The sequence below is a fragment of the Hemitrygon akajei genome, chromosome 9, assembly GCF_048418815.1.
Source record: "Hemitrygon akajei chromosome 9, sHemAka1.3, whole genome shotgun sequence".
Lineage (NCBI taxonomy): Eukaryota > Metazoa > Chordata > Chondrichthyes > Myliobatiformes > Dasyatidae > Hemitrygon > Hemitrygon akajei.
Genome location: NC_133132.1, coordinates 17,416,106 through 17,444,011, shown reverse-complemented (window position 1 = coordinate 17,444,011; position 27,906 = coordinate 17,416,106). Strand labels below are relative to the sequence as shown.

At 45.9% G+C, this 27,906-nt stretch overlaps 1 protein-coding gene across 1 annotated transcript in view; it reads right to left on the bottom strand.

Moving 5' to 3' along the window:
• LOC140732633 (uncharacterized) overlaps positions 1-27,161 on the bottom strand; it is a 124,551-nt gene extending 97,390 nt beyond the window's left edge. Inside the window, exons 1-2 of the mRNA XM_073055329.1 lie at positions 27,126-27,161; positions 21,871-24,456 (exon numbers count right to left, since the gene is read on the bottom strand). Coding sequence (XP_072911430.1) covers positions 21,871-23,809 — 1,939 coding nt within the window. The 5' untranslated portion in view covers positions 23,810-24,456; positions 27,126-27,161. The remainder of the gene's footprint in view (positions 1-21,870; positions 24,457-27,125) is intronic.
• Positions 27,162-27,906: the final 745 nt, after the last annotated feature.

Below are 27,906 nucleotides of genomic sequence, written 5' to 3'. Positions count from 1 at the left end.
CGAGATTAACTGGGAAATATATTTTTGTTTCGAGTTACTAATCCTTAGTGTTTGGCAGTGTTTGGAAGATGCATCCGCTCGCAATTCCACCGACTGTATGGGGACAACGATAGTACTATTACCCATGGCTGCCTCTTTACCCAGAAGGCCCCACGAACGAGAAACCTATCTGTCCGCCACCGAGCGACGCTCATACGCCACAGAAATGGCGGCGGCATCAGCCGAAAGCTACCCGGGGCCCAGGTACAGATCGTGGGACTGAGAGAGAGAGACAAAGGGCCGGGGCTGTCCTGGGGTGCATGATTTCACAGTATTAGCCCTTCAATCGCGTTTCAGACGCCGGTGATTAATTCCCGCCCGCATCCCCCTCCTACCTCTGAGCGATCCTCGTAAGCCTCTCGCCTACTGAGCGCATGCGCGATTTTGGGATTACGTCAGATCTCTGCGCATGCGTATTATATCAAACTAGTGGCTAACTGCAGATGCAGAAATCCAGAGCAACGACGCAAAATTCTGTCGGAAAGTCAGGTGGGTCGGCAGCACCAATGGACACTCGGCGTTTCAGACCGAGACCAACCTTCAGGACTGGAAAGGAAGGGAGGGTGTAAGAATCTGGGGGGAGGTGAAACCGAGAGAGGGTGAGGGGTGAAGTAAAGAGCTGGGAAGTTGATTGGTGAAAGAGATAAAGGTCTGGAGAATGATAATAATAATAATAAATACTTTATTGATCCCGAGTGGTGAATTATTTCATTACAGCAGCAACATTGAAAAACACACTTAGCAGTGTGCAGATTTCACTAAAAATAAAGAATACTAATAATGTACCAATGTGCAATAATAATGTATGAAATAATACTGCAGAGAATATTGAGCTCCTGTCGCAGAAAATGAACTGCTGTATACGCTTACTGCATTTGGTTGGAAAGAGTTCCTGTATTAAACCTTGTCACAGCGGAGCTCGAAGTGAGACTGTTCAAAAGGTGGGTTAAGGCTCCATTGCCTATTCAGTAGGTCATGGAGGGGATGCGTCAGATTGTTCGTAATGGATAACAGTTTGTTCAGTGACCTCCTCTCCGCCACTAACTCAAAGTGCTCCGGGATGCAGCCAAGGATGGATCCAGCCTTTCTGATGAGTTGATTTAGTCTTCTTGCATCAGCAGCACGGTTGCTGCTCCCCCAGCATAAAGCAGCAAAGAAGACTGCACTCGCTACAACAGACTGGTAAAAGATCCACAAAATCCTGCCTCACATATTGGAGAATCTTGGCTTCCTTAGAGAATGGAGTCCACTCACCCCCTCTTGTAAACAGCCTTGGTGTTGTTTTTCCGGTCACGTCTATTGCCGAGGAAAACCCCCAAGTGCCTATACCCCTGCACCACCGCAACCTCTTCTCCCAGAATGTATACAGGACTCGTCACAGTCCTCTTCCTCCTAAAATCAATCACCATCTCCCTGGTTTTGGCCACATTCAGGAGCAGCTGATTCCTTCCTCACTATTCCACAATCCTGTCCACCAGTCCTCTGCACTCCGACTCCTGCCCATCTCTGATGCACCCAACTACTGCAGAGTCATCAGAGAACTTCTGCAAGTGGCCAGACTCAGAGTTGTACTGGAAGTCTGAGGTGTAGAGTGTGAACAGAAACGGTGACAGGACAGTCCCTTGTGGGGCTCCAGTGTCACTCACATGCACCTCAGGCAGAGAACCTCCCAGCGGTACAAACTGGGGTCTGTCTGCCAGGTAGTCAGTAATGCAGGATTTGTCTGCATCCATCCTTTGCAGCTTCCTGCTCAAAAGACATGGATGGATTTCATTGCAGGCACTAGAGAAATTATTAAAAACCATGATTCTCACAATGCCACGAGCATCATCCCGGTGGGAGTGAGCTCGCTGTAACTGGTAGATGATGACATCATCCACACCCTTATGAGGTTGGTAGGCAAACTAGAGGGTCCAAGGTCAGTCAGGACCAGCCTCTCCATCACCTTCATTGCATAAGTTGTGAGGGCAATTGGTCTGTAGTCATTAAGTGCAGATGGAGTTGCCTTATTTGGTAAAGGAACCAAGCAAGAAGTCTTTCACAGCACTGGTGTATTTTCCTGACTCAAGTCTCAGATTGTAAGGATGTGACAAAACACCAGAGAGCAGACTCCCACAGGCCTTCAGTACCCTGGGGCTGACACCAACCACGTCAGCAGATGTAGTCTCTCCGGCTGCCTCCAACCCGGCCTGCAGTCACTGTCAGATGGGATACTCACACTCTCAGATGCCGCTGCTCTTGTGACAGCTTGTTGCAGCAGCTCCTACATTTTGTCGTTTTTCAGATTATTTTGTCTGTGTTTTGTGTGTCATTCCGAATTGTTGTGTGGCAGGAGTGGACGATACCATGTGATGGAACTTTTGGAAAGCGCCAAGTTGAATAAGTCACCAGGACCGGATGAGATATACCCCAGGCTACCGTGGGATGCGCGGGAGATTACTGAGCCTCTGGCGATGAACTTTGCATCATCAATGGGGATGGGAGAGGTTCCGGAGGATTGGAGAGTTGCAAATGTTGTTCCCTTATTCAAGAATGAGAGTAGAGAAAGCCCAGGAAATTATAGACCAGTGAGTCTTACTGTGGTTAGTAAGTTGTTGGAGAAGATCCCGAGAGGCAGGATTTATGAATATTTGGAGAGGCATAATATGACTAGGAATAGTCAGCATGGCTTTGTCAAGGGCAGGTCGTGCCTTACGAGCTTGATTGAACTTTCTGAGGATCTGACTAAACACATTGATGAAGGTAGAGCCGTAGACGTAGTGTGTATGGATTTCAGCAAGGCATTTGTTGATCCAGAACTGGCTAGCCCACAGTAGTCAAACTGTGGTTGTACATGTGTCATATTCTGCAATGGAGGACACCATGTGGTGAACAGGCCGGTGATTAGTGGCGTGCCTCAGGAATCTGTTCTGGGACACCTACTCTTTGTGATTTTTATAAATTACCTGGATGAGTAAGTGGAGCGATAGGTCAGTAAATTTGCTGATGACACTAAGGTTGGTAGTGTTGTGGACAGCGTGGAGGGCTATCAGAGATTACAGCAGGACATCGATAGATGTAAAACTGGGCTGGGAAGTGGCAGATGGAGTTCAACCCAGATAAGTGTGAAGTGGTTCATTTTGGTAGGTCAAGTATGATGGCAGAATATAGTATTAATGGTAAGGCTCTTGGCAGTGTGGAGGATCAGAGGGATCTTGTGGTCAGAGTCCATAGGGCACTCAAAGCTGCTGCGCAGGTTGACTTTGTGGTTAAGAAGGCATACGGTGTATTGGCCTTCATCAATCATGGAATTGAATATGGGAGCCGAGAGGTAATATTGCGGCTATATAGGACCCTAGTCAGATCCCACTTGGAGTACTGTGCTCAGTTCTGGTCACCTCACTACAGGAAGGATGTGGAAACCATAGAAAGGGTGCAAAGGAGATTTACAAGGATGTTGCCTGGATTGGGGAGCATGCCTTATGAGAATAGGTTGAGTGAACTCGGCCTTTTCGCCCTGGTGCGACGGAGGATGAGAGGTGACCTGATAGAAGTGTACAAGATAACGAGAGGCTTTGATCATGTGGATAGTCAGAGGCTTTTCCGCAGGGCTGAAATGGCTAGCACGAGAGGGCTATTTTTAAGGTGCTTGGAAGTAGGTACGGAGGAGACGTCAGGGGTAAAAAAAATTTTACTCAGAGAGTGGTGAGTGCATGGAATGGGCTGCCAGCAACGGTGGTGGAGGCGGATACGATAGAGTGTTTTAAGAGTCTTTTAGATAGGTACATGGAGCTTTGAAAAATAGAGGGCTATAAGTCATTTCAAAGGTAGGGACGTGTTTGGCACAGTTTTGTGGGCCAAAGGGCCTGCATTGTGCTGCAGGTTTTCTTTGTTTCTGTGTTCTATCATCTACCTTTTGCAGTGAGTTCATTCCCACCGGAATGATGCTGGTGGCATTGTGAGAATCATGATTTTAGACTTCTCTGGTGCCTTCAATGCAATCCAGCCACATCTCCTGAGCAGGAAGCTGCATAGGATGGGCGTGGACAAATTCACTCTCTCCTGGATCACTGCCTTCCTGGCAGACAGACCCCAGTTTGACCCGCTGGGTTGTTCTCTGCCTGAGGGGGAGGTGAGTGACACTGGAGCCCCACAAGGGACTGTCCTGTCTCCGTTTCTGTTCACACTCTACACCTCAGACTTCCAGTACAACTCTGAGTCTGGCCACTTGCAGAAGTTCTCTGATGACTCTGCAGTAGTTGGGTGCATCAGAGATGGGCAGGAGTCGGAGTGCAGAGGACTGGTGGACAGGATTGTGGAATAGTGAGGGAGGAATCAGCTGCTCCTGAATGTGGCCGAAACCAGGGAAATGGTGATTGATTTTAGGAGGAAGAGGACAGTGTCGAGTCCTGTTTACATTCTGGGAAGAGAGGTTACTTTGCTGGAGGAGTGCAAATACTTGGGTGTTCACCTCGGCAATAGACATGAATGGAAAACCACCAGAAGGGCTGTTTTCAAGAAGGGGTGAGTGGACTCCATTTTCTAAGGAAGCCGAGATCCTTGAATGTGTGAGGCAGGATGTTGGGGATCTTTTACCAGTCTGTTGTAGCGAGTGCAGTCTTCTTTGCTGCTTTATGTTGGGGGAGCAGCATCAGTGCTGTGATGCAAAAAGACAAAATAAACTCATCGGAAAGGCTGGATCCGTCCTTGGCCACAACCCGGACTCTTTCGAGTTACTTTCGAGGTCACTAAACAAAATCAATTACGGATAAGCTGGAATATCCTCTCTATGACCTACCCGATAAGCAGCATAGACCCCCACCCCTCCTTCGAACAGACTCACTCATCCCTGCTGCCTCAAGGATAGTTACAGAAAATCTTTCTAACTAAATGCAACAGTTCATCTGTCTGCGATAGGTGAACACACATCTTAGTTCAATAATCTGAGCATTATTGTTGTCATGTATTATTGCGCGTTGGTACAGTATTATTGCCTGTATACTATATTCTCTATATTTTTAGTAAAGTCTGCACACTGTTAAGTGTGCTTTTAAATGTTGCTGCTGTAACGAATGAATTCGCCACCCGGGATCAATAAAGTATGTATTATTATTATTCTCCAGCCCTTTATCTCTTTCACCAATCAACTTCCCAGCTCTTTACTTCACTCCTCACCCTCTCTCGGGTTACCCTTCAACTCACCTCCCCCACATTCTGACTCCCTCCCTTCCTTTCCAGTCCTGAAGAAGGGTGTCGGTCTGAAACGCTGACTGTTCATTCCTCTCCATAGTCGCTGCCTGCCCCCCGTGACTTTCCTCCAGCATTGTCCGTCTGTTCCTTTGGATCTGCAGATTTTCTGCCGCTTACGGACATGCGCATGCGCAGAGGGCTGAGGTCGTCCCAAATATCGCGCATGCGCTCAGTAGACGAGAGGCTCACAAGGATCGGCCGTGGGTGGGAGGGGTCTCTGATCGGAAATCAATCAGCACAATTGAAGGGCTATTACTGTAAGTTGCTGCCGCACTGGTCCTGTACGCAGGACAGTCCTGGTCCGTTCCCTCTTTCTCAGTCTCACGATTCGTACCCGGGGCCCAGGGAACTTTCGGCTGATGAACGCTGGAGCCCGCGCCTTTTCTGCGGCGCATGCGCATCGCTGGATCGTTCTCGATCGTGGGGCCTTCTGGGTAAAGGGGCAGCCATGGCTGACACTGCCAGTGTTGTCCCGTACAGCCGGAGGAAATGGGAGCAGATCTATCTCCTAAACACTGCCGAGCTCCAGCTATGTAAATCTAAGGACTGTAACTCAGAACAAAAATATATTTCCTAGTTAATCTCGGATGAAGAGTCAGTAAGAATGTCAATTAGTGCTGTGTGCCTTGTTAGAAGATGAGAAGTTCATATCGAGACAGAAATCCACAGTATATTACAGGCCCTTCGGCCCACATTGTTGTGCCGAACGTGTAACCTGTTCGAGAAAGAACCTCATATTTCCCTACCATATAACTCTCTATTTTACTAAGCTCCATGTATCTATCTAAGTCTCTTACAAATACAAATACTTTATTGTCACCAAACAATTGATACTAGAGCATACAATCATCACAGTGATATTTTTTTCTGTGCTTTGCGCTCCCTGAAGTACAAATCGAAGTAAACATAATAAAAAAATAAATTATAAATCATAATTTGAAAATAGAAAAGGGAAAGTAAGGTTGTGCAAGTCAGGTCCAGATATTTGGAAGGTACGGCCCAGATCCGGGTCAGGATCTGTTCAGCAGTCTTATCACAGTTGGAAAGAAGCTGTTCCCAAATCTGGCCGTACATATCTTCATGCTCCTGAACTTTCTCCCGGACGGAAGTGGGACACAAAGTGTGTTGGCTGGTTGAGACTTATCCTTGATTATCCTGGCAGCACTGCTCCGACAGCGTGTGGTGTAAAGTGAGTCCAAGGATGGAAGACTGGTTTGTGTGATGTGCTGGGCTAGGCTCACGATCTTCTACAGCTCCTTCCAGTCTTTGACAGGACAACTTCCATACCAGGTTGTGATGCACCCGAGAAGAATGCTTTCTACAGTGCACCTATAAAAATTAGTGAGGGTTTTAGGGGACAGGCCAAATTTCTTAAGCTTTCTTAGGAAGTAAGGGTGCTGGTGGGCCTTCTTGGCAGTGGACTCTGCTTGGTTAGACCAAGTCAGGACATCTGTGATATTCACCCCGAGGAACTTAAAGCTTTTGACCTGTTCCACCTGCGCACCACTGATGTAGATGGGGTCGTGCGGTCCGCTACTCCTTCTGAAGTCAACAACCAATTCCTTTGTCCTGCTGACGTTGTTGGATAGGTTATTGTCTTCGCACCATGCCTCCAGGTTCTTAATTTCCTCTCTGTACTCAGACTCATCATTACCCAAGATGCGGCCTACAATCGTGGTGTCATCAGCAAACTTATATATTGAGTTTGATGGAAACTTGGCTACACAGTCATGGGTGTACAGTGAGTACAGCAGGGGGCTGAGTACACAGCGTTGTGGGGCACCGGTGCTCAGAGTGACTGTAGAGGAGAGCTTGTCCCCTATTTCTACAGCCTGGGTCCTGTCTGTGAGGAAGTTGAAGATCCAGCTGCTGATCTGAGTGCTAAGACCCAGGTTCCGGAGCTTAGGAATCAGTTTATTTGGGATTATAGTATTAAAGGCGGAGCTGTAGTAGATGAAAAGGAGCCTTACATATGCGTCTTTATTCTCCAGGTGTTCTAGGGAGGAATGTCGTGCCAGAGAGATGGCATCTGCCGTTCACCTGTTGCTCCTAGTTAAAAGATCCTATTGTATCCACCTTCACACTGCATGCCACTCACCTGCTTCTCTCCGTGTGAAAAACTTACCTCTGACATCCCCACAAAATGCTGGTGGAACACAGCAGGCCAGGCAGCATCTATAGGGAGAAGCGCTGTCGACGTCCTAACGAAAGGTCTTGGCCCGAAACGTCGACAGCATTTCCAGCATCTGCAGATTTCCTTGTGTTTGCCTCCGACATCCCCCCCATTCCTATTTCCAAGCACCTTAAAAATATGCCCCCTCATTTTAGCCATTTCAATCATGGGAAAAAGACTCGATCAATGCCCCTCATCATCTTACTCACCTCTATAAGGTCACCTCTCATCTTCCGTCACTCCAAAGTTCACTCAACCTATTCTCATGAGGTATGCTGTCCAATCCATGTAACATCCTTGTAAATCTCCTCTGCAGTCTGTCGATAGTATCCACATCCTTCCCGTAGTGAGGTGATCAGAATTGAACACAGTACTATGTGGGGTCTAACGAAGGCCTTGTATATCTGTAACATTACTTCACGGCTTTTGAGCTCAGTTCCATGATTGATGAAAGCCTTCTTAATAACATTGTCAACCTGCGCAGCAGCTTTGCATGTACCATTGACACAGACCCCAAGATCTCGCTGATCTTCCAACACCGACCTCTGTGGATCTCCACTGGTAACCGGCAGCCAGCCAGAATAGGATCCCTTTATTCCCACTCTCTGTTTTCTGCCAACCAGCCAGTGCTCCACCGATATTAGTAACTTCCATGGGCTTTTATCTTGCTAAGCAGCCTCGTGCGGCACCTTGTCAAAGGCCTTCTGAAAATCCAAGTACACCATGTCTACTGCATCTCCTTGGTCTACCCGGCTTGTAATTTCCTCAAAGAACTGCAGTAGGTTTGTCAGGCAGGATTTTCCTGTCAGGAAACCAAGCTGGCTTTGGCCTCTCTTTTGCTTTTACTTTGGCACTGACTTCACTTATCAGCCACAGTAGTGTCCTTTGCTTTGAAAATTTCTTCTTATTTGGAATATATCTGTCCTGCATTTCCCTCATTTTTCACAGAAACTCCACCCATTGCTGCTCTGCTGTCCTTCCTGCAAATGTCCCTTTTCAGTCGACTTCAGGCAGTTCCCTTCTCATGCCATTGTAATTTCCTTTATTCCACTGAAATACTGACACATTGGATTTTATTTTTTTCCTCTCAAATTTCAATGTGAATTTGATCATATTGTGATCACTGTTCCCTCAGGGTTCCTTAACCTTAAGCTTCCTTATCACTTCTGGATCATTGCACAACACCCAATCCAGCACAGCCAATCCCCTAATGGGCTCAACAACAAGCTGTTCTAAAAAGCCATCCCTTAGACATTCTACAAACACTCTCTCGAGGTCCAGTACTGAACTGGTTTTCCCAATCCACTTTCATGTTAAAATCCCCAACGATTATCATGACATTGCCCTTCTGACATGCCTTTTCTATCTACTGCTGTAATCTGTAATCCACATCCTGACTGCTGTTTGGAGGCCTGTATACAACTGCCATTAGGGTACTTTTACCCTTGCCATTTCTTAACTCAACCCATAAAGAGACTCTACACCTTCCGATCCCATGTCATCCTTTTCTAATGATTTAATATTATTTCTTATACACAGAGCCTCACCACCCTCTCTGCCTAGTAACCTATCATTCTGGTACACCGTATATTCTTGGACGTTCAGCTCCCAACAGCAGCCACCTTTTATCCAAGTTTCACAGATGGCCACAGTGTCAAATTTGCCAGTCTGTAGCTGAATTTCAAGATCATTCATTTTATTCCTTATGCTGCGTGCATTCAAATGCAATGCTGTCGGTCAGGAGAGTATACAGGAATGTGACTGTCTTTGGGAAGAGGGGACATTGTTGATGGAGGGTGAGCGGGCAGGCAGGTCTCTCACACACACTAACACATGCAGTGAAGTGTGAGGGAGGGGAGTGAGAAGGGAAGAGGAGAATGAGGAGGATGGAGTTGGGGCTCCTTCACAAAGTCCCAGATTCACGCAACCCTGCCCCTCTGGAATTGGTCCGATTCGCTACCCCAGGCTGGGGGCGAGAATTGAGTTGCCTTGCCAACAAGGGAGTGAATTGTTCAATAGCATCTGGTTAACACACTTTGGTAATAAATTTGCATTAAAGTTGAACATTGAAATGTATTGTTTGTGAAACATGTACTGAAGAAAAATAGTGTCAGTGAAGGTCCGAGAGTGGAAAATGAACCGGTGTTCAGCCCCACTGCTCCCTGCCAGATAAGAACCCCTATCGGAGTCTGTCCCATCTGTCTGTGCTCGACATGTCTCACTCTAAAGTTTCCTTTTTCTGTGCCTGTCCCAGTGTCTTATATTTTCCTTCTCAACCCCATTCTATTGCCTTCTCCCTATGACCTTTGACGCCTTTAATAATGAAGCACTATTCAAACTCTCTTTTAAATATACCCGATGACTTGGCGTCCATGGCATTGAATTCCACACGATCACCACTTGCTGGATGAAGAGATTTATCCTCATCACTCTGGTGTTAGAAATTTTGACTCGGGGAGTATAATCATACCAACTATCAACTATCTATTTCTATCGTAATCTTGTCAGACTTTATCGGGTCATTCTGAACCTCCTCCACTCCAAAGAAAACTGCCTAAGTTTTTCCGAACTCTCTGTACACAGTAGCTGATGCCTCTAATCTAGACAACATCCTGGTGAACCTCTTCTGCGCCCTCTCCAGTGTATCACTGTGATAGTGGAGGAAAGGGAAAACAGAGGCAAGGGAGAGGAGATGGCCAGAGTTGATTGAAATGGGACACTAGTAGGATAACAGCATGGCAGCAATGGTTGGAGTTTCCGGGCCAATGCAAAAGGCACGGGATAGATACATGCCAAATATGAAGAAGTATTCTGAAGGGAGGATCAGGCAATCGTGGCTGATGAGGGAAGTCAAAGACAGGATAAAAAACAAAAGGGAGGACTACCGAGGAGGATGACCTAGAAATATAGAAAGATATATTGTTGTGATGGGTGATTGCTTAGAGCAAGGGTTTTGGATGGGGTGGAGTTTGTTAGGTGTGTTCAGGAAGGGTTCCTGCCACAATATGTAGATAAGCCAACTAGAGAAGAGGCTGTACTTGATCTGGTATTGGGAAATGAACCTGGTTGCTGGGGAGGGAGAGCTCTTTGGAGGAAGTGATCACAGCTCTTATCTCCTTCATCATAGCGCTGGAGAGGGCAGGAGCACATAATTTGTGTAAACAGTTAATTGTGTGGAGTGAGATATCATGCTTTTAGGCAGAAAGTCAGGAGCATAAATTGTGGGCAGGTGTTTTCAGTGAAATTCACGGCAGAAATGTCGCAAATGTTCAGTGAACATTTGCATGACGTTCTACACAGGTAAGTTCCATTGAGGCAGGGAAAGCATGGTAGGGTAGAAGAACCATGGTGTACAAGGGTTGTGGCAAATCTAGTTCAGAAGAACAGAAAAGCTTATGAAAGCTTCAATAAACCTGGTACAGATAGAGTTCTAGAAAGTTGCAAGGTTACCTGGAAGGAGTTTAAGAGTGGAATTAGGAGATCTGGAAGGGGCCATGAGAAGGCCTTGGCAAGCAGGATTAAGGAAAACCCCAAGGCATTCTACAGGTTTGTGAAGAGCAAGGGGATGAGCAATGTGATCATAGGGCCAATCGGATGTGATAGTGGAAACGTCAGCATGGAGTAGGATCAGGTAGTGGAGGTGCTTCATGAATACGTAGCTTCAGTATTCACCAGGGAAAGGGACCTTCACAATTGTAGGTGGATTGAAACGCTTGAGCATATAGACATTAAGAAAGACCATGTGCCGGAGCATTGGAAAGGTATTGAGTTAGATAAGTCACTGAGACTAGGCGAGATATACCCCAAGATACTGTGGGAAATGAGTCAGGAAATTGCTGAGCCTCTGGCAATGTTCTTTGCCTTATCAACCAGCACGGGAGAAGTGCCAGATGATCGGAAGTTTGCAAATGTTGCTACACTGTTCAAAAAAGTGAGTAAAGGTAACCCAGGAGGAAATCATGGACCAGTGAGTCTTACTTCAGTGGTAGGTAAGCTGTTAGTGAAGATTCTGAGAGGCAGAATTCATGAGCATTTTGAGAGACATAATCTGATCAGGGATAGTCAGAATGGCTTTCTCAAGGGCAGTTCATGCCTTACAAACCTAATTGAATTCTTTGAGAATGTATCAAAACGCATTGATGAAGATGGAACAGTGTATGCAGTGTATATAGATTTCAATAAGGCATTTGACAAGGTTCCCCATGCACAGATCATTCAAAAAGTATTGAGGCAATGGGATCCAGGGACACCTTGCTTTATAGATCCAGAATTGGCTTTCCCACAAACAGCAACGGTGGTTGTAGATGTTTCATTTTCTGCATGGAGGAGCTTAACAAGTGGTGTTCCACAGTGATCACTTCTGGGACCCCTCCTCCTTGAGATTTTTGTAAATAACCTGGATGAAGTAGAAGGGTGGGTGAGTAAATTTGCTGATGTTTCAAAGGTGAGGGTGTTGTTGATGGTCTACAGGGTTGTGTGAAGTAACAGTGTGCCATCGATGGAATGCAGAAGTGCTGAGAGGTGCAGATGGAGTTCAACCCTAACAGGTGTTAAGTTGGTCATTTTGGATGTTCAAAATTGAAGACAGAATATAATATTAATGGTAAGACTCTTGGCAGTGTCGAGGGTGAGCGAAATTTTGGGGTCCGTCGCCATCTGCAGAGCAGCAGACTGACCATGTTGTTAAGAAGGCGTATGGTGTGTTGGCCTTCATAACGTGGGATTGAATTCAAGAGCCATGGGGCATTGTTTTAAGGTGTTTGGAAGCAGGTACAAGGGAGATGCCAGAGGTAAGTTTTTCATGCAGAAGGGAGTGTGGAACTCATTGCCAGTGAAGGTGGTAGAGGCAAATACAATGGGGTCTGTTTTCAGACTTATACTGTATACGTGTGTCAACCTGAAATTATTAACCGGCTCAATTGAGGAAAAACACCAGAGACACAAAATTACCTCTGAAAAGGTTTTTATTCAGAGAGGAGTTCACAGCCTCACGCACTTCAGGCGTAAAGTAGCCAACTCCCAATTTGTCGGTTTACAAAGGTCATACTTATACCCAAAAGCAGGGTACCACATTCACAAATATGGTTACCGATTCAAATTCGTCAATTGATTGGCTATTGCATAGCTAAGCACGCAAAATACTCGGAATAAGCATAGATGCAAGCGTAATACTTGGAATGGGTATGGACGCAAGCAAAACACTTGAAATAGGTATATAGCTCAAAATACTTTGCCGAACACATTGTCTTGTGGTTGCAAGGTTCCTCTTCTTTGTGGTTGCCACATGCTGCCTGGCATTTTTATTTTAGTTACCTGTTCCCTGTCCTCCTACACTTCTCCAATGACGTATCCTCTCCCTGGTCCTGTCTACATATTTTGCTACACCTACCCCTCGCCCACCCCTTCTACATGTACCCCTTACCCCCTTCACATTCTCACGTGGAGCTTAAAAATGGAGGGCTATACATTAGGCAGATTCCAGGCATTTTCTGGAGTAGGATTCATGGTCGGCACAGAATTGTGGGCCAAAGCGCCTGTAATGTGCTGTGGATTTCTATGTCCTCTGGTCACTCTCCGCTCCTATCAGATTCTTTCTACTCCAGTCCTTGACCTTTCCCACCCACCTGGCTTCAACTAACCTCTTTCCCTTCCGATCATACCCCCCACGTTTAATTCTGGCATTTCCCCCCTCCCCACCCCGTCCTTCTCAGTGCTGAAGAAGGGACTCGGCCCAAACCACCGGCTGTTTATTCTTTTATATAAATGTTGCCTGAGCTGCTGAGTTCCTCCAGCATTTTGTGTGAGTTCCTTTGTATCTCCGCACTTGCAGACTTTCTCGTGTTCATTCCAGGATTTGCCGACCGTGACCAGGAGATACAGTAGACCAACTTGACAGATTCGCGGGTGAAGTGTTGCCTCACCCAGAAGGACGAATGGAGCTGCGGAAGGAAGTAAATAGGATCCTGTAGAACTTCCCTCGCTTGCAAGGACGTGTTCCAGGAGGGAGATTAGTGGGAAGAGACGAATGGAATCCTTGAGGAAAACAAAAAATGGAGGGCGGAGTTAAAGATAGGAAGGTAGGAGGTTGTTTAGTGAAGATCACCATGCAAATCGGTAGGTTTATTAAAAAAAAAGTCAGCTGGTATGAATGTGTTTTGTGAGCCTTGCCACCTGCCACGGTTGGTCTTTCTCGGGTCGGCTATCACCTGAATGTGTCAGGGTGGATGGTGGAGGGTTTTACAGTGACGGCGAGTAGCGTACGGGTCAGGTGCGTTTACAAAATGGTGATAGGTGTAGGGTTAGAAGGGTTTTCACAGATGGTGAGGGCTTCAAGGATCAGAGATGTTAACAAACGGGGAGTGATGTAAGCGTTGCAAGGGTTTCCACAGAGAAGGTGTGGAGGAATGCTTCTCCACCACTGTAGAAATGTACTTGTCGTATCAAAATGGTATTTCTGTCTGTAATAAGCTGGAACCTGTATTGCATCAGAGTGCTTTGCTAATAATGTGCGTGCAACATGATGCTGATGGTACCTGAGCACATGACTGCAGTCCCGCAGCAGTGTTACTGTAAGAATGCCAAATACAGCGATTACGCAGACAACAGAATGCACCCTGTCCTTGAACTTGTGTCAATAGCAGTGACTGTACTATCTGTGTGTTTTTTGGACAAAGCTGTTAGCAGCTCTTCTGCACTGCTACTCGTCCCCTCTGGAAGTAAAAATAAAAACACTTATGATTGATCCGCTGAGTTAATTGTTGTTGGTTGGAAGACGTAGTGAAAAGGTGCTTAACACCATCTCCTACCTGGACACCCACTCTTACCTGCACCCACAGCTTCCTCCACATCGCTTCGCCATCTCACCACTATACCGCTCGTCGTAGGAACTGAAGTACCCATTCCGTCCATTGAGTCTTCTCCACCATTTGAATTTCCCTCTAAACTCCATACTGCTGCTTTCTACACGTCACCTTCGACACCCTTATTAATCAACATCCCACCGTTTGCTTACGTAAAGGCCACTGCGCCACTGGTGTTTAGGGCAGCAACGAAGCGGTTCACCAGGATGTTGCCTGGATTAGAGGCATGAGCTACTGTGTCAGGAGAGTTTGGAGAAAATTGGGCTGTTTTCTCTGGAGTGGAGGAGGCTCAGGGAGACCTGATGGAACTTGGTAAGATAACGAGAGGTATAGAGCAGAGAGTTGCCATTTTTAACCTTCCGTGTCACAATGCATAATGCAGGACAGCATGCATTTAGAGAGACGAGGGACCTGTGAAATTCACTGCCACGGACAGCTCAGACACCAAGCCATCGGGTTTATTTAAAACAGATTCATCCGTGATTGATTATTAAAGGCGTCAAAGGTTATGGGGAGAAGACAGGAGAATGGGGTTGAGATGGAAAGTAAAAGACACTGGGACAGGTACAGAAAGAGGAAATTTAGAGTGAGCCATGTCGAGCACAGACAGATGGGATGGACTCAAACTGGGGTTCTTGTCTGGCATGGAGCAGTGGGGCTGAACACCGGTTCATTTTCCACTGTTAAGTACCCCGTAACGGGTTAAAAAGGACCAGCAGGAATGGACACACCTGGAGTCTGAGTCTTCCGTTATAAACACTATTTTATTAGTAACTATGTGATAAAGTAATATAAAACAAGATAAGGTAAACAGTTTAGCAGAGTATATGCATATATAAGTGAATAAATGAAGCTCCCAAGCTTCTCCCAGCTCAGGTGATTAGATGATACAGTCTTACGGTGGTATGGTAAGAAGTCAGTTCAGTTCTGGAAGTTGAATTGAGTAGAGTTGGAGAGAGAGAGAGATGTTTTGTCTTCCCAGTGCTGATGCTGTTAAATCCTCCACGTCGTCCTCCTGCTTCCAAAACTTATTAAAGTCGCCGACTGTGACCACAAAAAGGGGACTGTCTTCTGTGGTGGAGTTATCAACCCAGGCCAGGGATAGCTCCACACCGGTCCCTCCTTGGTCCACACTGTGAGCAACAACCCCACCTTTGTCGTGGGCACACAAAGCACAACCAGTGTCTTCCTTGGTGTCTGGCGTGTCTGATTACAAAGCCAACTGACCTTGTATATATTCTGCCACTGCTGAACACCAGCTGTCCATCACATGGCTTCGCCTTTCAGTTTCCAAGGCAACTCACAGACTTTCTCTCTCTCTGTTGCTGAAATAGCACACACGCTGTTCGCTCCCTCTCTCTCTTTTTAAAGGAACAGTCCACTTTGGATAATCCTTCAGATCTCATCACACCACTCTCAGATCTTCACTGAGACCATTTCTCATCAGTACATGTTTTACAAACAATACATTTCAATGTTCAAGTTCAACGTAAATTTATTATCTAAGTGTGTTAACCAGATGCTGTCGAATGATTCCTTTTCTTGTTGGCAAGGTAACTGAATGCAAACCCCCAGCCTGAGGTAGGGAATGGGACCAATTGCAGAGGGGGATGTTTGGATGAGTCTGGGACTTTGTGAAGGAGCCCCAAATCCATCCTCCTCATTCCCCTTTTCCCTTCTCACTCCCCTCCCTCACACTCCACTGCATGTGTGTTTGTGTGTGTGAGAGAGAGACCTGTCTTCCCACTTCACTCTCCATCAACAATGTCCCCTCTCCCCCAACGCATTCACACTCCTGTGCACACAATATTTGTGAGCTGAAATGATCCAAAAATCTTCTGCCCTCCCTGCTGCACCAACTCCTTAGCCACGTGTTAAATTGTATATTCTTCCTATTCCAGGCACCTGGCACAGATGGAAGTCCTGAGATCACAGCCCTGGACGAGCTGCAATTTAACTTAGCAGCTCACTCCCTGAACTCCTGTTGCAGAACCTCGTTACTCTACCAGCCCATGTCATTGGTACCCACATGGACCACGACCTTCACTGTTCACCCTCCGTAGGAATGTTGAGCACTTGACCCGAGATGTCGCAGAGAACATACCATCCTGGAATCTCATTCTCACTCACAGAACATCTAGTCAGTTCCCTTGGCTAACAAATCACCTATGACCACAGTTCGCCTTGTCTCTACCCTTCCCATCTCAGTCTCAGAGCCAGACTAAGTGCCAGAGACCCTGCTGCTGTGACTTTCCTTTCCTAGGTCATCCCACCGTCCCCAACAGTATGGAAAGTGATATATGTGTTGTTCATGGGGATGGACAGAGGGCTACACAGCACTCTCTGTTTCCCCCATTCCCCTTCCTGACTGTCACCCAGTTTCCTGTGACGTGCACCTTGGGTGCAACTACCTCTCTGTATGTCCTACCTATCACCCCTTCAGCCTCCCGAATGAACTGGAGTTCATACAGTTCCAGCTCCCACTCCTTAATGTGGATCGTTGGAGCTGAAGCTGGATGCCCCTCACAGGTGTCGTTATCAGGGACATGGGGTGGGGGGGGGGGGGGGTCCCCTGCCTTCCCACATCCAGCCTGCCCAGCATCTCCACTGTTCTACCTGAGAAAATGTAAAGAAGGCAGCAAAAAATTCCACCTGCAGCATAGTTTTGCCCTTTCTGATTGAAGGCTCTCTTCAATCTGAGTAGGCTACGGTCAATTATGGAAAACTCTGAACATCCTCTACATAGCACCATCCAGAGACAGAGAAGCAGTTTCAGCGACAGGTTACTATCGATGCAATGCTCCTCAGACAGGATGAAGAGGTCAATACTCCCCAATGCCATTAGGCTTTACAATTCAACCGCCAGGACTTGAACTTTTTAAAAGCTATTATTAATGCTTTTTGAGATAGTGATTTAGATGCATATCATATTTTTTACTGAGTTAAGTATTGTATGTAATTAGTTTTGCTACAACAAGTGTATGGGACATTGGAAAAAAAGTTGAATTTCCCCATGGGGATGAATAAAGTATCTATCTATCTATCTATCTGAAGCCTCAAAGTCTCCACTCCAACTCTGTCCACTCTGACACTGGCCACTCCACTTGCTCCAGCCCAACTTTAACATCTTCTTGATAATCAATCCCAAATGCTGATTGGCCACTACTGAAATCTCAAAAATAACTTGCCTTGAACCACTGCGGTTAATACTCGATTGGCGAGCCTGAGTGAATTACCATCCTCTCACTCTTCTGATCTCTACGATTAGTGATGGGTCAAACATCAGTGGGAGCGACACAAACTTGAATGACTGATTGAAACCCATCCCATGTTCAGAGCATGTCACCTCCCTCACCACAGTGTGAACACAGAAGTGTCTCTGCAGCGTGGATAAGTGTGTGAATGCCTCCCACAGTCAGAGCAGGTGACCACCCTCACCACTGTGAACCCACCACTGTCTCTGCAGTGTGGATAAGTGTGTGAATGCCTCCCACAGTCAGAGCAGGTGACCACCCTCCCCACAGTGTGAACCCACCACTGTCTCTGCAGCGTGGATAAGTGTGTGAATGCCTCCCACAGTCAGAGCAGGTGACCACCCTCACCAGTGTGAACCCACCACTGTCTCTGCAGCGTGGATAAGTGTGTGAATGCCTCCCACAGTCAGAGCAGGTGACCACCCTCACCAGTGTGAACCCACCACTGTCTCTGCAGCGTGGATAAGTATGTGAATGCCTCCCACAGTCAGAGCAGGTGACCACCCTCACCACAGTGTGAACCCACCACTGTCTCTGCAGCGTGGATAAGTGTGTGAATGCCTCCCACAGTCAGAGCAGGTGACCACCCTCCCCACAGTGTGAACCCACCACTGTCTCTGCAGCGTGGATAAGTGTGTGAATGATTTCCCACAGTCTGAGCAGGTCAACGTCCTCTCACTGCTGAAAACAGTCTGGTGTGTAGGCAGGTGAGATGGAAGTGTGAATTCATTCCTGTTTGGAACAGATGAACAGCTTCTACCCAGAGTGATGTTCATTCAGTTGAGATTACTGAGTGAATTCCTCCCCACAGTTGAACAGTTTCTCCCCAGTGGTTACTTGCTTATGTTTATTCAATACTGGACTGAAAGTGATACATTTGAATGCACGCAGCGTAAGAATTAAAATGGATTATCTTGAAATTCAGCTACAGATTGGCAAGTATGACGTTGTGGCCACCTCTGAAACTTGGCTAAAGGATGGCTGCCAGTGGGAGCTGAACATCTAAGGGTATACGGTGGATCGGAAAGATAGGTAGGTAGATAGTAGGCAGAGGGGGTGCTGTGACCTTGTGTATAAAAAATATTAAATTATTAGAAAGGGATGACAGGACTGGAAGGTGTAGAGTCTCTATGGTTAGAAGTAAGAAATGGCAATGGTAAAAAGACCCGAATGGCAGTTGTATACAGGCCTCCAAACAGCAGTCGGGATGTGGATTGCAAATTACCGCAGGAGATAGAAAAGGCGTGTCAGAAGGGCAATGTCATGACAATCCTTGGAGATTTTAACATGGAGGTGGATTAGGAAAACCATGTCAGTACTGGACCTCAAGAGAGAGTGTTTGTAAAATGTCTATGGGATGGCTTTTTAAAACAGCTTGTTGTTGAGCCCATTAGGGGATTGGCTGTGCTGGATTGGGTATTATGCAATGATCCAGAGTTGATAAGAGAGCTTAAGGAACAGTGATCACAATATGATCGAGTACATGTTGAAATTTGAGGAGAAACTAAATTCCAACATGTCAGTATTTCAGTGGAATAATGGCATGAGAGGGGAACTGGCCAAAGTTGACTGGAAAGGGACACTTGCAGGAAGGACAGCAGAGCAGCAATGGCTGGAGTTTCTGCGAAAAATGAGGGAACTGCAAGACAGATAATCTAAACAGGAAGGAATTTTCCAACGGAAGAAGAACACTACCTTATCCTCAGACATATGGGCCCTATGAACCACCTTAAATTGTATCAAAGCATGTCTAGCGCACATTGAAGAAATGTTAACTAGTTGGAGAATTTTCTCCCATTTCTCTATAGGTAAAAATACCTGAAATTCTCTTTCCTTCTTAATTTTAGCAGATGTACCTAGACTTATTTTCGTAACCAGATCATAAATAATTGCTATTAAACTCTTCTGACAGGGGTGTAAACCTAAATTTTTTTCTGTAATTTCAGTTTGATGTGGTATTGGAAAAGTAGGTAAAATAACATTCAAAAAGTTTCTAATCTGTAAATATCTGAAAAAATGTGATCTAGGCAAATTATGTTTATTAGACAACTGTTCAAAAGACATGAGACAGTTATCCATGAATAAGTCACGAAAACATGTTATTCCCTTCGTTCTCCATAAAAGAAAAGCTTGATCAGTTCTGGATGGTTGGAAGAAAAATTAGATATAATAGGACTTGATAGGATCAATTTATTCAATCCAAAAAATTTACAAAATTGAAACCATATTCGTATTGTATGTTTAGTTATTGGATTAGTCATTTGCTTATTCAGTTTAGTAAGTGCAAAGGGAACAACAGCTCCTAAAACAGAAGCCAATGAGAACCCCTGTACAGACTCGCACTCGAGGTTCACCCATCGTGGTCATAGAATTTCATCCAGATCTTGTGTTAGAACATTAAATATCAAATATTAATTGCCCAATAATAGAATCTTAAGATCAGCATTGCCAAACCTCCATCCTTTTTTGATTTCTGTAAATATTTCTTACTCAACCTAGGATTTTTATTCTGCCATATATATGAGGAAATTTTAGATTCAATAATATAAAAGGATTTAGAAATGAAAATTGGTACCGCCTGAAATAGATACAGAAATTTAGGTAAAATAATCATCTTAATAGCATTAATTCTACCAATCAATGATAAGGACAATGGGGACCATTTAGTAAGCAGTTGTTTAACATGATCAATTAAAGTTAACTTTAAATAGATCCTTAGTAATTCTAACACCCAAATAAGTAATCAGTAACCAGTCTGATGGTGATTGTCTATAGACTGGAACTTGCATATTTAAAGGAAAAGCTCACTCTTATTGTGGAGGCAATCTACTAATGATCTTTCAAGAATTGATAGATTCTGGCATTGTACCAGATGACTGGAAAATTACAAATGTTACTCCGCTATTTAAGAATGGTGAGAAGCAGCAGAAAGGAAACTATAGAGCTGTTAACCTGACTTCTGGGAAGTAGTTGGAATCGACTGTTAGTGATGAGATTATGGCGTACTGGGAGGCACATGACAAAATATGCCAAAGCCAGCATGATTTTCCAAAAGGAAAAGCCTGCCTGACAAACCTACTGCAATCCTTTGAGGAAATTACAAGCAGGGTAGACAAAGGAGATGCAGTAGATGTGGTGTACTTGGATTTTCAGTGGGCCTTTGACAAGGTGCCGCACGAGGCTGCTTAGCAAGATAAGAGCCCATGGAGTTACAGGGAAGGTACTAGCATAGGTGAGCATTGACTGATCAACAGAAAAAGGGTGGGAATAAAGGGATCCTATTCTGGCTGGCTGCCGGTTACAACTGGAGTTCCACTATTGTCGGTGTTTGGACTGCTGCTTTTTACGATGTATGTCAATGTTTTGGACTATGAGATTTGTGGATTTGTGGCTAAATTTTCCAATGATACCAAGATAGGTGGAGGAGCGAGTAGTGCTGAGAAAACAGAGAGCCTGCAGAGAGATTTAGATAGTTCAGGGCAATGAGCAAACAATGTTGTAAAGTGTATGGTCATGCACATTGGTGGAAGAAATAAAAAGGCAGACGATTATTTAAATTGGGAAAGAATTCAAAATGCAGAGATACAGAGCAAATTGGGAGTCCTCGTGCAGGATACCCTAAAGTTTAACTCCCAGGTTGAGTCGGTAGTGAAGAAGGTGAATGCAATGGTGGCATTCATTTCCAGAGCTATAGAATACAAGAGCAGGGATGTGATGCTGAGGCTCTATAAGGCAATTGTGAGACCAAACTTGGGAGTATTTTGTGCAGTTTTAGGCTCTTTATTTTAGAAACTATACTGACATTGGAGAGGCTTCAGAGAAGATTCACAGGAATGAAAGGGAGAGGCGTCTGGCAGCTCTTGGGCTGTATTCTCCGGAGTTCAGGAGAATGGGGGTGGGGGGGGGGGGCATCTCACTGAAACATACTGAATGTTAAAAGGCCTGAAAAGATTAGGTATGCTACAGTTATTTCCCATGGTAGGGGAGCCTAGAACAAGAGGTCACATCTTCAGGATTGAAGGATGTCCATTTAGAACTGAGATGCAGAGAAATTACTTTAGAGTGTGGTAAATCTGTGGAATGTGTTGCCACAAGTGGCTGTGGAGGCCACATCATTGGGTGTATTTAAGGCAGAGAGAGATAGGTTCCTGATTAGCCAGGGCATCAAAGGGTATGGGGAGAAGGCAGGGGAGTGGGGATGACTGGAAGAATTGGATCAGTCCATGACTGAATGGCGGAGCAGACTCGATGGGCTGAATGGCCTACTTCTGCTCCTGTGTCTTATGGTCTTAATTGAGATGTCAGAGTGAATCCTTTCCCAGATTCAGAACAGGTGAGTGGCATTCCCCAGTGTGAATTTGCTGATGTACTTTAAAGTCCGCTAACTGAGTGAATTCCTTCCCACAGTCAGAGCAGGTGTACGGTTTCTCCCTAGTGTGAATTCGGTAGTGCCTCACAAGTCTGGATGACTGAGTGAATCCCTTCCCACATTCAGAGCAGCTGAAAGGTTTCTCCCCAGTGTGAACTCGCTGATGAATCTTCAGTTGAAATGACTGAGTGAAGCCCTTCCCACATTCAGAGCATGTGAATGGCCTCTCCCCAGTGTGAAGCTGCTGATGTACCTGCAGATGAAATGACCCAGTGAATCCCTTACCACATTCAGAGCAGATGAACGGCCTCTCCCCAGTGTGAACTCGCTGATGCACCTTCAGTCTAGATGACCGAGTGAATCCCTTCCCACAGACTGAGCAGGTGAATGGCCACTCCCCAGTGTGAAGTCGCTCATGTTCCCTCAGTTGAGCAGAATGGGTGAATCCCTTCCCACATTCCGAGCAGGTGAATGGTTTCTCCCCGGTGTGAACCAACTGGTGTGTCAGTAGTCGAGAACGCCGAGTGAATCCTTTCCCACAGTCTGAGCAGGTGAACGGTCTCTCCCTAGTGTGAACAAACTGATGCTCTTTCAGCTGAGCTGAATGAGTGAATCCCTTCCCGCATTCTGAGCAGATGTATGGTTTCTCCCCAGTGTGAATTTGCTGGTGTCTCAAGAGCTGAGATGAATGAGTGAATCCTTTCCCACATTCAGAGCAGCTGAACGGCCTCTTCGCAGTGTGAACTCGCTGATGTAACTTCAGTTGAGATGACTGAGCAAATCCCTTCCCACATTCAGAGCATATGAATGGCTTCTCCCCAGTGTGAACTTGCTGATGCTCCTTCAGTTGGGCTGAATGGGTGAATCCCTTCCCACATTCTGAGCAGGTGAATGGCCTCGGCCCAGCGTGAACTAACTTGTGTGTCAATAGGTGAGAACGCTGAATGAATCTCTTCCCGCATTCAGGGCAGGTGAAAGGCCTCTCCCCAGTGTGAACTAACTTGTGTGTCTGTAGGTGGGAATGCTGAATGAATCCCTTCCCACAGTCTGAGCAGGTGAACGGCCTCTCCCCAGTGTGAACTCGCTGATGTCTCTGTAGCGTGGATGGACGAGCGAATCCCTTCCCACAGTCTGAGCAGCGGAATGGCCACTCCCCAGTGTGAACAAACTGGTGAGTCAGTAGGTGATTTGACCGAGTGAATTCCTTCCCACAGTCTGAGCAGGTGAATGACCTCTCCCCAGCGTGAACTCGGAGATGTTGCTTCAGTTGAGATGACCCAGCGAATCCATTCCCACATTCAGAGCATGTGAATGGCGTCTCCCCAGCATGAACTCGCTGGTGTCTCTGTAGTGTGGACGAGTAAGTGAATCCCTTCCCACAGTCTGAGCAGGTGAAAGGCTTCTCCCCTGTGTGAACGAACTGATGTTCTTTCAGTTGAGCTGACTGAGCGAATCCCTTTCCACATTCAGAGCAGCAGAATGGCCACACCCCATTGTGAACAAGCTGGTGAGTCAGTAGTTGATTTGACAAAGTGAATCCCTTCCCGCAGTCTGAGCATGTGAACGGCCTCTCCCCAGTGTGAACTCGCCAGTGTCTCTGTAGTGTGCATGACTGGGTGAATCCCTTCCCACAGTCTGAGCAGGTGAATGGCCTCTCCCCAGTGTGAACTCGCTGGTGTATCCGTAGCTGAGAATGCTGAGTGAATCCCTTCCCACAGTCTGAGCAGGTGAATGGCTTCTCCCCAGTGTGAACTCGCTGGTGTCTCTGTAGTTTGGATGAGCGAGTGAATCCCTTCCCACAGTCTGAGCAGGTGAACGACATCTTCTCAGTGTGAACTTGCTGATGTTCATTCGGTTGATCTGATTTGAGTGAATCCTTTCCCATATTCAGAGCAGGTGAATCGCTTCTCCCCAGTGTGAAATCGCAGGTGTCACTGTGACTTGGCCTTCCCACCCTCTGAACAGGTTACCGTCTTCTCAGTGGTGAATTTTCCTATATACCTTTAGCATCGGCGACAGAATGAATGGCTTCCCACAGTCAGAACAGGTGGAGCATCTCACTTGCTGATGTATGACTGAGTAGATCCCCTCCCTCACAGAGCACGTGAATGGCCTCTCTCCACTGTGAACTCACTGGCGTGTCTGCGGGTAGGCTGTGAGTGAATCCCTTCCCACACTGAGAGGAGAATGATATCTCACTGCAATCAATTCTCTGGCAATTCAGAAAGTCAGACATTTGAATCCCTTGTACAATCGATGCAGTTGAAGAACTGATCTCCAGTGGCCAAATGCTGGTGTGTTCTCAGCACCCCGGTTCCAGTGGATTTCACTGAGTTACAACAGAAAAATTCATTTCAGACAGAGAATACATTGCAAACTGGATGAGATAATTCTTCATCTCCAAGGATTGCCAACAGATGTGTTGGTGTGGCAAAGAAAATATTCGGTCACTCTTTAAATATTCAAAGACAGCAGAACTGATGCATTGTTGTGTTTGAGATTCCCGGACACAAGTGTTCTGCCATTTCAAACCTGTAAAAATATTTGCAAAAGACATCAATGGGTGAAGGAAAATATTTCAGGAGAGATTTTAGTCTGTGGTGAGAACTTAAGGAATAGGAGCAAGAATCGGCCATCTGGCCCGTCCAGCCCCCTCCACCATTTAATAAGATCATGGCTGATCTGGCGATGGACTTATCTCCACCTACCTGCCTTTTCTGCATAACCATTAATTCCCCAACTATGACAAAATCTATCCAACATTGTCTTAAATATGTTTACTGAGGTAGTCTCCACTGCTTCATTGGGCAGAGAAATCCACAGATGCACCACCCTCTGGGAAAAGCAGTTCCTCCTCATCTCCATCCCAAATTCCCTGAATCCTGAGATGTCCTCTGGTTCTCGTCTCGTCTACCAGTGGAAACAACTTTCCTGCCTCTATCTTATCTATTCCTTTCATAATTTTACATGTTTTTATATGGTCTCCTCTGAATGTGAGCTCTGGCATCACAATTTTACCAATTTCAGCTTGAGTCGGTGGTACTCAACTTGAGATATACCACAGGCTACTGTGGGAAGTGAGGGAGGAAATTGCTGAGCCTCTGGTGATGATCTTTACATCGTCAATAGGGAGAGGAGAAGTACCAGAGGATTAAAAGACATTGTTCCCTTTTCAAGAAAGGGAGTAGAGATAAGCTAGGAAATTACCGAACAGTGGTTCTTGCTTCAGTGGAGGACAAGTTGTTGGAGAAGCTCCTGAGAGGCAGTATTTATGAGCATTTGGAGAAGCATAACCTGATGTGGGATAGTCAGCATGACTCTGTCTAGGACAGATCGTGCCTTATGAACCTGACTGAATTCTTTGAGGATGTAACAAAACACAATGATGAAGGTAGAGCATTGGATGTAGTGTACATGGCTTTCAGTAAGACTTTTGATAAGTTTCTTCGTGCACGGCTCATTCAGAAAGTAATGAGGCAAGGATCCAAGTAGACCTTGCTTTGTGGATCCAGAATTAGCTTGTCCACAGAAGCCAAAAGGTGGTTGTAGATGGTTCGTATTCTGCATGGAGGACGGTGACCAGTGGTGTTCCACAGGGGTGTGTTCTGAGACTCCTTCTCTTTGTGATTTTTATAAATGATCTTGATGAGGAAATAGAAGGGTGTGTTCTTAAGTTTGCTGATGTCACAAATGTTGTGGGTGTTGTGAATAGTCTTGACAGTTGTCAGAGGTTGAAGTGGGACATCGATGGATGCAGAACTGGGATGAAAAGTGGCAGATGGAGTTCAACCCAAATAAGCGTGCAGTGGTTCATTTTCATAGATCGAATTTGCAGACAGAATATAATATTATGTTTGGAGTCTTGGCAGTGTGGAGGATCAGTGAGATCTTGGGGTCCCTGTGAATAGTACACTCAAAGCTGCTGCACAGGTTGACATTATTGTTAAGGCCTGCATCAAACATGGAAATGAGTTCAAGGGCCATGAGGTAATGTTACAGCTATAAAAGACCTTAGGTAGGCCTTACTTGGAGTAATGCGTTCAGTTCTGGTCAGTTTATTATAGGATGGATGTGGATACTATAGAAAGGGTGCAGAGGAGATTTACAAGGATGTTGCATGGATTGGAGAACATGCCTTATGAGAATAGGTTGAGTGAACTTTGGAGCGATGTAAGGTGAGAGGTGACCTGAGAGAGTTGTATAAGATGATAAGAGGCATTGATCGTGTGGATAGCCAGAGACTTTCATATGGCTGCATTGACTAACTTGAGGGGGCATAATTTTAAGGTGCTTGGAAGCAGGTACAAGGGGGATATCAGAGGTACGTTTTTCACAGAGACTGGTAGGTGCATGGAATGCACTGCCGGCAATGGTGGTAGAGGCAGATACCAAAGAGTCTTTTAACAGACTCTTAAATATGTACATGGAGCATAGAAAAATAGAGGGCTATGCGATTGGGAAATCCGAGGCAGTCTCTAGAATAGGTAACATGGTTGGCACACCAATGTGAGCCGAAGGGCCTGTAATGTGCTGTAGATTTCTATGTTTCCACATGAACTCCTCATTTTCCAACAAGACATGGATCAGACATCCTGACTAACCATCAAATTTTCTGAATTCATCAAATTCTCAGGCCAGAGTTCATTCTCATTTTGAGAGTGGTACTTTTGTGATGTGAAAGCTACAAGTCATGTCATTGAGGACAAAGGCGCTAAAGCTGACGGAAGAATTTCTTTTTCCTATTCAGCATTAAATGACATTTTCACTGACTGGAAGACTCTTCATCCGAGATTAACTGGGAACAATATTTTTGTTCCGAGTTCCTAACCCACGGATTTACTTAGCTGGAGTTCGGCAGTGTTTGGGAGATACATCCGCTCCCATTTCCTTCCACTCTACGGGGAAAATGCTGGTAGTGTCATTCATGGCTGCCTCTTTACCCATAAGTCACCACGAACGAGAAACCTATCTGGCCACCATCTGAGGATCCAGCGATGCGCATGCGCTGCATAACTGGCGGCGCCAGCTCTCATCGGCCGAAAGCTCCCTGTGTCTCGGGTACGGATCGTGGGGCGGAGAGAGCGGGAAAGGAACCGGGACTGTCCTGGGGTGCGGGACCAGTGTGCCCGGAGTTCATAGTTGTCCTTCAATCGCGGTTCAGACGCCGGTAATTAAAATGCCACCCGGAGCCCCGATCCTACCTGCCGTCGAAGTTTGTCAGCCGTTGGTCTACTGAGCGCATGCGTGGTAGTCAGGGACTGGCTGCAACGTCCACGCATGCGCATTTGTTTAAACAGGAGAAAATCTGCAGCTGTGGAACTAGAAAATGCCGGAGGAAAGTCAACGGGGGCAGACTATGGGGAGGAGTGAGTAAAATAGTGGGAGGAGGTGAGGTGATAAGTGAAACCAGGAGAGGGGGAAGGGTGAAGTAAAGAGCTGGGAAGTTGGTTAATGAAAAAGATAAAGGGCTGGATAATAATAATAGAACCCTAATTCTTTCGTTACAGCAGCAACATTTTAAAACACACTTAGCAGCGTGCAAACTATCCTAAGAATAAAATAGAGAATAATAATAATGTACCAATGTGCAATAATAATATATCAAACAATAATGCAGAGACGATTGAACTATGATATGTGTTCTCCTGTCGCAGAAAGATGAACTGCTGTATACGCTTATTGCATTTGGCAGGAAATATTTTCTGCAACGATCATTGTGAGAGCGGAGCTACGTGAGTCTGTTCGAAAATGGGGTGGGGGCTCCGCTTCCTATTCAGTAGGTCATGGAGAGGATATGCCAGATTGTCCATAATCGATATCAGTTTTTTTTGTCTCCTTCTCTCCACCATGAACTTGAAAGATTCCGGGTTGTGGCCAAGGATGGATCCAGCCTTTTTGATCACCAGCACCGATGCTACTCCCCCAACTGTTATAATGGGAGTGGACCCAAATGCAGGACACAGACACTGAAGTACTAGGAAC